This window comes from Chanodichthys erythropterus, chromosome 3 (assembly GCF_024489055.1).
Source record: "Chanodichthys erythropterus isolate Z2021 chromosome 3, ASM2448905v1, whole genome shotgun sequence".
Classification (NCBI taxonomy): domain Eukaryota; kingdom Metazoa; phylum Chordata; class Actinopteri; order Cypriniformes; family Xenocyprididae; genus Chanodichthys; species Chanodichthys erythropterus.
Window position 1 is genome coordinate 53881098 of NC_090223.1, and position 11402 is coordinate 53892499.

Below are 11402 nucleotides of genomic sequence, written 5' to 3' on the forward strand. Positions count from 1 at the left end.
GTCTCTTATGCAGTAAGAGTCAGTTTTTATTTTGCCACAAACTTTGTCATAATTTCGACTGTTATGTCACATATTGTCAATTTAGAAATAAAATTCCAGGGACACTTTCTCTTGTAGGCCTCTGACAAACACATTTGTTAAAAGTATATTGTTAAATTTATAAGGTGCTAAAATCCCTGCCTCAAATAGAGCACCTTTAAATTGAAGAGTTTAACAGCCTCAATAACCAACCTCAGTTGCAACTGATTTTAAAAAGGGACAAGAAGTAAAGTGTAATATTGTTTTTTTCTGATGAATCAAAGGGTGACACTAACATTTACAGTATTAGAAACAGATAAAACCACAGATATTTCACTCACTCACAAAAAAAGACTGAAGAAAGAAAATGAATGAATAACGTTCTCCTGTAAAGTCATTAGTTTAACAAGTGTCAGTACGAGAACCGATAATGTATTGTTTCTCAGTGAGTCTGTATTTGTGTCTCTGCTCGGTTACAGCACTCAGTGCTCCCACAGGGAAGAGGCGTCCACCCTGCACCCGTCACACATCAGCGTCCCTCCCTGGTCTCCACGCAGGTACTTGCCATTCTGACCCTTGATGCCAACCCGTCCATACTCCACAAACTCAAAGAAGAAATCCTCAGGTTTGTCCCCATCTGTGCACACCAGACCACTGCCGGAGACATACCAAAACTTTTCATTTCCACCTGTGGTAGAGAGAAAAAAAAGACCAGGAATTTTGTGTTCAACAGAGTCTTGCTCAGTGAAACTCTGGTCAGTCTTAGCTCACAGAATATGACTCACTCTTTATATGGTATGCTCCATCACTGAAAAGCAATGAGAAGATGTCATAAACAGAGCGACTGGCGTCCAGTGTGTTGGATTTTTTGTGGTGACACACAAAGCCGTTCTCCCCACGCAAGACCAGGATAGGACGATTAATCAGCTTAAGCACAAACTGCTCGTCCTCCCCTGTCGAACACATGAGAGGATTTATCTGACTCATGTTATGTGTGTATCCAGTATTGACAGTTTATTAAAAGATCAGAAAAGAATCAGTTTCACTCACCCAAAGAATCGCTCACAGCAGCAAGCTGTCCATTTTTCTTTGTGCAGACATATTTTCCATTGTTTGCCCTCAAAGCGACTCGTCGGCCCAACCACTCAATGTCAAACATGGTGTTTTCTTCTCTGTTACAAGAACACACATATTCAAGATTAGTGCCATGCATGCAATACTGTATATAATATATTAATATGTTAAAGCGATAGTTCACCCCAAAATGAAAATTCTCTCATCATTTACCTTCATGTTGTTCAGAAACCTGTATGACTTTTTTTTTTTTTTAATCTATGGAATTTCATCAATTTTCTTCTTTTCTTTTTTTTTTTTTTTTTTTTTTTGAGAATGTTCCAGAGATAGGCTAACTGTGCTTCAGTGAAAGTATTAAAATAGTCACAACAAATTTGCTTATGTTTGATTGGTTACATAGAAATCATACAGAATCTTAAATATGTATTCTTAATTTTTCATACTAACTTTGATTTTATATATTTTTCATCTTAAAACATTTTTATTTCCAAGGATAAAAAGTGTCATGTTTCTTCAAGTTGTTTGTTTTAATGAGATGCATGTATAAAACAACTCCTTACACTTCTGTGGCTGAAGACAGAATTCCTCCGTGAGTAACGAGTGTCCAGTAATTTCCGCCGCTGGTTCTGAACATGCACTTCTTAGTCTCCTTGTCAATCTCCATCTGAAATGTCTCCATGTCTGTCTCATCATCCTGATTAGCTGAGATGCTGACACCTGGAAACAAAGACATTTATCATGGCAAGCATCTCAATGACTTGGTTCCTTTACAAAACTACAAAGAAAGTAAATAGTACAGCAGATATAAATTTGGCAGAAGTTCTACAAATGCATCAGGTTGTCTACTGGTAAACTCTGTCCTCAAACTGATGGCTGTCTCCTCATGCAGTTTTAATTCTCTTTTTTTAGCTAGTAACACATTTTCTGAGAATCCATTTAGAGCCACTTACCATTTAAAAACAAAATAAATAAATAAAAGAATTTCAAATGTTCTTGCAGTCAACAGCATTTATATTTTACACAACATTATGTCTGTATAGCTGTCACGGTGGCTGTGTAGTTTAATTCAAAACAGAGATGCATGACCCAGAATGAACAATGAACAGAGGATTTAATAACCAACAAGAGCGAGAAAAACGACACAGAACCATGAACTGAGGAAATAGAGGGCTTACTGACAGATCAAAAGTCATGAAAATTGGAGACCCAGGAAGAGTTGAGGAGATGAAGACCCATGGAGACACTGAACCCTGAGGGCCAAGGTGCGCATGCGCGTGTGACTGAGGTGGAGATAAGGGCTTGGCAGACCTGAGTGCAGTCGGTGTGACTGAGGATTATGGTGGAACCAGAGAGAAGGAGGAGCCTGGCGGAGCCAGAGAGGTGGAGATCCAGAAGTCCAAAGCAGAGCCAGAGCGACAATTGACCAAGGTGGAGCCAGAGGGACAAAGGAGCTGGTGCAGCCTGAGGGATTACAGACTATGGTGGAGCCAAGGGAGCGTTGAGCCAAGGTGAAGGTCAGGGATGGACAATTCCGGTCCTGGAGGGCCAGTGTCCTGCAGAGTTTATCTCCATCCCTCATAAAAACTCACTTGCCTATAACTTTCTACTAATCCTAAGACCTTGATTAGCTGGTTCAGGTGTGTTTGATTAGGGTTGCAGCTAAACTCTGCTGGGCAGTGGCCCTCCAGAATCGGATCCCTGGTGTAGGTGATAGGTTGGAGGCCAGAGATGGCATCCAGACTCTGAGGCTAAAGCTGAAGCTGAGGGATACTTAGACCATGGCAGAGCTGATGAGCGGGAAACCCAAGGTGGATCCAAGCATCAGGGTAGAACCAATGAAGGAGGAGCCAAGGGACTGAAGGGAGACAGCAGAGGTGAGGCAGAGGAACTGGATGGCTTTGGCAGAAGAGGAGGGCGAGAGAGGCTGGGCAGACCCAATGGCAATGAAGACGACTTGGTGCTGGACTTAAGAGACTTAATGCTGTGTTAAACCAGTGGCGACAAAGAAGACTTGAGTCTGGACTGAACCAGTGGTGATGAAGAATACTTGGAACTGGACTGAACCAGCAATGAGGTGGACAACTTGGAACTAGATAGGATCAGCAGAGACCAGAGATCTTGCAACATTTCATCATCCAGCTAATTAAATAATAATTCTGTGGAGACCCAGCTTATTGTATGCACCTCAGCAACAGGGGTGTGGAAGAGACTCCAATCCTCTCTAACTCTACTAATATACCTGTATGTGACGGATGTTGTCAGACTCAGTAATGAATGTGCTCAACAAAATTGACCTCTGGCAAACATTATGGCTCTCTCCCTTCATGGTGGGCTCAGGCTCTGCAGTGGGCTCTGGCATCTAATCCTTACTTGCCATGGCTTAAGGCTGGCTGGGCTCTGGGTCCGGAGTGGGGCTGGCATTGTCCTCATCTGTGATGGAGGTATACTGAGATCCACATTGCACCAGCACCCACTCCACATATTCTCCTATTAGGCTCCACGTAATCCCACAAGGACCTTCCATGGGCAGGAATGCCTTCGACTGCTCATTGTGTAAAGTTTTGTAAAAGACGCGTAGCAAGCGGTCGGGATAGTGAATAAGGCACATCAGATCTAAGAAGTCCCTTGTGTGATCCTCGAGGGAGCAATTCTCATGCCTGAGAAGATCTGGAAGTCTAAATTCAATTTAGAATTTCAATTCTGCATCCTATTTACTTACTTATGTCTCATAGTTCCCTACAGAACATAAGGCCGTGACAATCTGCTTCTATGTTATTTGATCCCTTGCAGCATGTTGTGCTTCGCCCCATGATAGGTGTAGTGGTTTTAGTTTGGCTTCTACAGTCCTCTTCCAGTCCTCCGTGCTTTCCGTCTTTTTTCTCTCATGCTCTCCTTTTCTACGATTTCATAGTTTCAGTTCTTGATTATGATTGGCTGATCCTCATTCACACACACCAATGACTCAAAGGGTTTTTGCTAATCCAATGGCAATCCAGTGGTAACACCTCATTACTCTGTGCTCCTGGCTGAGTCCCACTAAACCAGTAATCATGCTCTTTATCTCTTTCACTCTCTCTGAACCTGTAGTTTAAATAACATTACCAGTAAACTTCTACTGTCTATTCCAACTAGTCGAAGTGACCAGATTGTGTAGGCTGAGGTTCAAATTAGATGCTTCAGAAATATCCCTTGACTGTTCTTTTAAGTCTTTTACTGGAGTAATCCCTAACACTCACCCAGCATCATGATGCTTATTTGCCAACTGCAATGCAAATATATGGGGCATAATAAGCAGTTGGTGTCATGATCCATAATATGCACAGACAGAAATAGAAAATTATGTTTTTCAGTGTGTTTGTCCAATGCAGTTCTATTTGGTGGAACTAGAAGTACAATGATACACTGATGCTTTAAGGCATGGGGTCTCTAATCCTGTTCCTGGAGAGCTACCTTCCTGCAGACATCAGGTGTAACCCTGCTCCAACACATTTGCATGTAGTTTTCAATTGATTGGCCGGTTTAGGTGTGTTTATTTGAGGATGGAGCTGAACTCTGCAGGACAGTATGTTTACTCTACATAGTTAATAGACTAATTGCATAGACATTATGGTTCTATAACCAAGCAGTGAAAATAATATACACTGACATTTAGATGTTTGATTATGTATTTTGTTAGCCATTTAATGCATGTATTCTACTATATGATAATAGAGCTAAGAGTTTGCAAATATTTGTCTATGACAATGAAGAGCATTAATCATAATGGCTCATAGCTGAAAGTGCAGTTGCCTTCAAAGCTTGTCTTTTCCCCTCTGTATCAAATGTCATCTTCTTCTTTTCCTCACAAGGCCAGATGTTATCAACCCTGCTTCTGTAGACCCAGGCTGCATCTGGAAAATTAGGCAGCTAACTTGCCTTACCTTGCTGCTTTATAGGCAGTGACTGGGTCCAGCAGGCAGCGTTTGCGCGTGAAGGTACCTCACAAAACTTGATTTCGGACAGACTTCTGAGGCAGTGTAACAGTTTAATGATCTACAGCAAAATAATTTAATTTCTCACTAGAAATGACATCAGAAGTGGAAAACACTGGTCAAAAATGTACATTTACACACAAACTGACCAGAAACCCAAACTTTCAGATGCCATCTTTCTTTGTCTTGCTCATCTGTCACCAAATGAAACACATAGGATTGTGGGATGTAAAAAGGCAGTGAAGAATACATGACTGTGATTTTCAAGCAAACCTGACGAGCTTGATTAGCTGGTTCAGGTATAATTGAGTAGGGTTTGAGCTAAACTGGAGAAGAACAGTGGGTCCTCAAGAGGATGGATGAAGAATTCTGCACAGGGCATTCAGAAAGACATGCTTAAAAATATAACATTTGACGACAAGTAATGCATATGACTTGCTATATTCCATGAACAGGGTTAACTTCCCTCGCACTCATTGGCACGTTCATGAGAAACTTGTTAGCTTAACATTCATTTGAGTTGGATGTCTGTCTAAAGATTTTTTAACAATACTATTTACTACTTATTTCAGAATGTTTATAGAATATTAAAAAGTAACATTCCCATAATGTTTGCAAAATGATGAAATTGAATGTTCCCTTAATTTTTGAACTAACGTTCAGATAACAGAATTAATGTTATCTTAATAGGAACATTAGCTAAATGTTCTTAGAACATATTTTTGTTAGCTGTGTCAAAAAACTGGTCTGAATGATTTGCTTACAGATCCAGTTCTGAAAATCAGCCCACTATTACATTATCATAAACATTATTACTAAATATCTTTTCCTCACACAAAGCCAAACTACAGTACACGACTCGTATTATGAACAAGTCATATAGGCTACTTCATGGAGATTTCCGTACTTTTTTGATGTTTGAAAGTTTAATTCCCTATGCATTGTAAAATACAATGGCCTGCATATTGTAATAAAGTCAAAGTGCTTTGGAATGACATAAAGATGAATGAATGATTACAAAAAATATATTTATTTTTGGGCAAACTGTCCATTTAAATTATGCAAAAAGTATGTGTCTGATAAATCATTTGTGTCTGGTTTAATCTGAAGTGGACACACATTGGGCATGACAAATCTAATTAATTTGATTGCTTCCCACAGAGGATTTAATTGTGTTAGTGGAGGGCCATGCACCCAGACTTAGATGTCCTCAAAATTTTGCACTTTGAGATTTTGTAATGCGTATGCATCATCCAGGAAATGATCACATTGAAGGGCTTGGGAAAAGCTACATGTCTATGTCTACAATTGTGCAATTATTTAGGTTTATAATGTTATGTAATTTGTGTGCAAGTTTATGATGTTTCAAACAAAAAAGACAATTGATTTGACATGGCCAGTGCGCCTACAAAAAGATCTAACAACTATGTGTCATAGACCTAGTGTTACATCAGAAAAGAACCTTTTATCAGTTTTATTTTTGTAGATTTACCCAAATGAAATCTGATCAGATTTAATGAATGGCAAAAAATCACATGAAATGCGATTTTTAAAAATCTGTTTTGAGCTACATTTGTATGTGGTTTGAAATCCTATTCAAATAAGACAAAATTTTAGATCAGATTCCAATCGGATTTGGACTAACAGTGTGAAGTAGCCTATGTCCCTGCAAAGTTCAGCTCCTACCCTAATCAAACACACCTGAACTAGTTAAATAAGATCTTCAGGAGCACTTGATAATTACTGATAGGTGTTTTTTTTTAATCGTGGTTGGAATTGAACTCTGCAAGTAGGTAGATATCCAGGAACAGGATTGGGCACCCTTGTTTTAAAACAATAATAGTGACCATGATATGTCAACACAAGTGCACAATCATTGGTTACCTTGACGAATAGACACATATCTTTTGTTGGCTGCCTGGAAAACAACTTGTGGATGGCTCTCCTCCAGTTCAAACAGCTCGTCTTTTCCTGCTCTTGAGCAGCGGCCAGACTTCAGGGCGCCCGTGGGGCCTGTTGGTGAGAGGTACTTGCCCCCACAGTCCTTAAAGGCCAGCTTGCCAGACTTGAGCTCCAGGGTGAAACTGGTGTTTGGCCCGTTCTCCATTACTAGCTTGCCATCGTTGCTGAGAATGCGGTTGTCACAGGTCTTCAGACTGTACTTCCCATCCATGTAGACCAAGGTGATCAGGGAATCCACACCCCAGGGGATGTTGCTGTCCATGGAGAGCTCGTTGTCTGCAATGGACAGGTGAGCGTAGCGCTTGCGGCCTACACTTAGCAGGTTGGCCTGTGGGTGAAGGGCGAGATGCATGGCCCACAGCTCAGACTCTCCAATGGTCTGGGCAAAACAGGACAGATATTCTGCAGAGCCTCCAAAATAACGTAAGTATGGCACAGACTGCAAGGCCCATCGTCCATCTGGCTGCATCACAATCATGAAACGGCAGTCTGTATTTGGCACTTCCTCCTCACAGCTTACCTTGCCATCTTTATCCGAGGCCAGATAGCGTCCAAGGTGACTCCGCAAGAAAACCACCTGGCTGTCCTGGTCTTGCTCCAGGGTCCAGATCTGTTTCTTCTTCATGCTTGTTCCAGATGCATTTACCTTGAACCCAAATGCCTCTGCTGTGAGGTAACGATTTTCAGAATTAATAAGTCCAAACTGGAGCTTTAGAGCCATGCTTATTCCGTTTGTGGACATTCTGATCAGGCGGTTCGCAAAGAACTGTATTAGATTAGTTTAAAAATGCCGAAAAGAAAGCAATATGCCCTTGAAAAAAAGAACCTCACCTTGGATGCTATTACAAGGTCATTTATAGCTTCTTCGCTGCTCTGAACTTTGAGATTTTTGCCCGTTTCTTCCCTTGTCAACTGTGACTCAACTACAGATCAATGCTGTTGTCCTTGTGAGTTTCCTTGTGTTGGATTCTTTGTCGTTAGAGCAGCAGTCTCAGGCTACACAAGGTTATCTTTAGCTACTTCTCTGCATTCACACAGGTGACTGCTTACTGCTTCCTAATCAGCCTGGATTAAACTCAGCAGGGCGCAACACCTCAATCCAACAAGCTGCTGACATCACACACCAAGTTTCTGACTCCTCCCTTTTGTCCTCTGGCAGATTTATCTTGCTCTCTCTGTCCTTTCTGCCCCAGTCCAGCCTCTCTTGCTGTATCCCTTCTTGAATATATATTTCTTTTTATGGTGACAAATAATATAATACGTTTTAATATGTTTTGCAAGTCTGTTCTTTAATTCTTGCCTTTATATGGTAGTTTCTGAGGAGCTTTTCAAACTTTGCTTATTTGACCTTCCTTATTTCCCAGTCAAATATGTATTCTTTAGCCTGTAGTTCAGGTACAGATGATCATGATGAATAACCTCTCACACAGCACCTACTGATCTTTGTCCTTATAAGGGTATTAGTGACCTTACTACAAGCTTTCAAAGTCATATGGTACAAATTGGTGCCTTTCAGTCCTATTACTGTATTTTAACAAGTTTATTTCATAGAGCAATATCAGATATGTCAGGTAAACTTTAATTTGGTGATTTTTGCCTGTCCCACCTCATTGGTCCTAATCAAGTATGTCAATTTCACTGTTTTAACAATCTGCTACACTGACATTAAATTTGTTGAAAAAACATTAACATTTTTATGACTGAAAATATTTAGCTATGCTAAATGTTGTTTAACCCTTTATTTACTAGAAAAGTGATTTATTTAAATACAATTTTGAAACTTAATTACAAATTTGGAGTCAAACTAGCCACCCTTAGGCTAAACAACAAAGGGTCCAATACATTACTGTACTTACTGTAATTACTGCTGAACTTACATTATTCTATCCAAGACAATTGCCCACATAGACAGGAAGAGACCTGCATGAGCCATTTATTTAGAGGTTTACCATTTATTTGATGCAACAAACCTGGTGTAATGTTTAGTCAGGCATGAATATGATGAGATGCAAAATGGATCTAATATCAAGCACTTTCAATTTAATATACAAATCGAAACAAAAATACAATGAGCAGATAATCCAAAGAAGGCACAACATATGTAACAGTATACACTATACACAAACAACACCAGACAAAGAACTGAACAAACTGAGGACTATAATGAAAATTAAACTATGGGCAGGTGAAAAGAATTAATGAAACAATATAAGCAACTATGACAACAGAATGAAACCATGACAACCAAGTAAACTAAAAAAAAACTGGAACTGAAACACCAAAAAACAACGAAAAACAAACTAAAATCCATAAAACAGAACATAATCCTGACACCGGGCAAAGTTTGGCAAATCCAGTGATTATTTCATCACACGTTCTTGTTATATTGGACTGGTACCTTGGAAACACAATTCATAAATGATTGATAAAATGACCGATAACTGATGACTGAAAAAATTGTGCAGCAGTGTGGTTATATTTATAATAAATGACCAAAGTATTCATACAGTGTCAATTAATCTAGCCGCAGTCTAGGTACAATGAAAGTGTGCAAGTTGCATTTGAAATCTAATTTAATTATAATAAAGTAATGTAATTATATGATTTAAGTACTAAAGATTTTGAAATGCTTATGACAGACCACACTGCCTCAACCTCAAAATGATTGTCGGCCATCCAGGATGTTTGCATTTCATTTACATAACGCTTCTCTACAAGCTGGCACTCACCACATTCTCCACAGTCCACTCCACCATCAGCTTCCTTGGAGAACGAACTAAAAATGTATTACTACATTCCATGTAATAAGTTTAATTTTTTAATTGATATTTATTTCTTGAAAACAATTAAATCACACAAATAAGGGTTTTAAACAGGCTTGAAAAAATTGTGACTCTTATAAAATGTATAGCTCATCCATCAATGCTGGAGTTGATCCCAGCGTATTGGGCCGAAGTCAGGAAAACTCCCCATAGATAAAACAGTTCATATAATAATTCATTCATATTTGGAGGTGAACAAACACATTTTTGGAAGTTTAAGCTCCTGATTTTACTAAAACTTAGAGAAAGAGAAAAAATTACTTATTTTTTAAAGATATTTAAATATATTAAAATGTTTTTTGTGTATACCAAGAGTATTAAAGTACATTAAATCAAGTAATATGTAACAATTTGTGTCGTAAAGAGACCAAATCCTAGTTAATCCACAGGTTACACAGTGCTACAAAGCAACATATACCAAATAGCAGCAGAACTCACTTTTCCATGAATGGTTACAGAGTGTGTACTATTGTAAAATAGTACACAGTCTGTACCACAATTAGCCACAATTCTGACCAATTAGTAAACTTGATCTGCATGTCAGTTTTTTGATCTCTAGATGCTACATTTAAAAAAACAGACAAACTGGTTAGGAGGAGTTACATTTTTTGATGATGTTTTAATTTGTATTTATGTTATTCAAAAGCACTGAAGGTTTTAGAAAGGTTTTTCCCCCCAACTTATAGGGTTAGTTCACCCAAAAATGAAAATTCTGTCATTTATTACTCACCCTCATGTCGTTCCACACCCGTAAGACCTTCGTTCATCTTCAGAACACAAATTAAGATATTTTAGTTGAAATCAGATGGCTCAGTGAGGCTTGCATAGCCAGCAATGACATTCTCTCTCTCAAAATCCATTAATGTACTAAAAACAAATTTAAATCAGTTCATGTGAGTACAGTGGTTCAATGTTAATATTATAAAGCAACAAGAACATTTTTCTGTGTGCCAAAAAAAACAAAAATAATAACTTTGGTGGCCCGAATTCATAACACAGCTTCATGATGCTTTGGAGCTTTATGAATTGAAACAGTGGATTTCAGCAGTTCGGTGGTTTGATACATGATCCGATAATTCGACATAAAAGATTTGTAACGCTCTGAAGCAGTGTTTTTAAATCACTAGATATTGTTAAAAAGTCATTTAGTTAGTAATTTAGTCAGTTTTATAATATTAACCACTGTACTCACATCTGATTTAAAGTTTGTTTTTAGTACCTTTATAGATCTTGAGAGAGGAAATGTCATTGCTGGCTATGTAAGGCCTCACTGAGCCATTGGATTTCATCGGATTTTGTTGTCACCTCTGAGTACATGGTGAGTGTATAAAAAAAAAAAAAAGTGAAATGTAAAAGAATTGCATAAACATTAGGGGTGTAATGGTACATGTACGGACGTCACGGTTCAGTTCATTCGGTTAGACCAGTGGATCCCAAACCTGTCCTGGAGGACCCCAAACATTTTGTATGTCACCCTTATCTGACACACCTACTTCAGGTTTTGCATTGTCTACTAATGAGCTACAGTCAACGAATACAGTCAGTCATATGCAAT

The 11402-nt window shown here is 38.9% G+C and overlaps 1 protein-coding gene across 3 annotated transcripts; it reads right to left on the reverse strand.

The window, feature by feature from the left end:
• Positions 1–500: 500 nt before the first annotated feature.
• Positions 501–7767, reverse strand: fscn2a (fascin actin-bundling protein 2a, retinal). 3 transcript variants are annotated; one of them, XM_067377377.1, is made up of 5 exons: positions 6948–7767; positions 1653–1809; positions 1069–1190; positions 804–971; positions 501–706 (listed from the first exon to the last, which is right to left on the reverse strand). In XM_067377377.1, exons 1-5 carry the CDS (start codon positions 7765–7767, stop codon positions 501–503), a joined length of 1473 nt encoding a protein of 490 aa, XP_067233478.1. The 3 variants fall into 3 exon arrangements, with proteins under 3 accessions (XP_067233478.1, XP_067233487.1, XP_067233470.1); XM_067377386.1 differs by having other exon boundaries at positions 501–692; positions 790–971; XM_067377369.1 differs by having other exon boundaries at positions 501–692; positions 790–1000; positions 1065–1190.
• Between the last annotated feature and the right edge of the window lie 3635 nt (positions 7768–11402).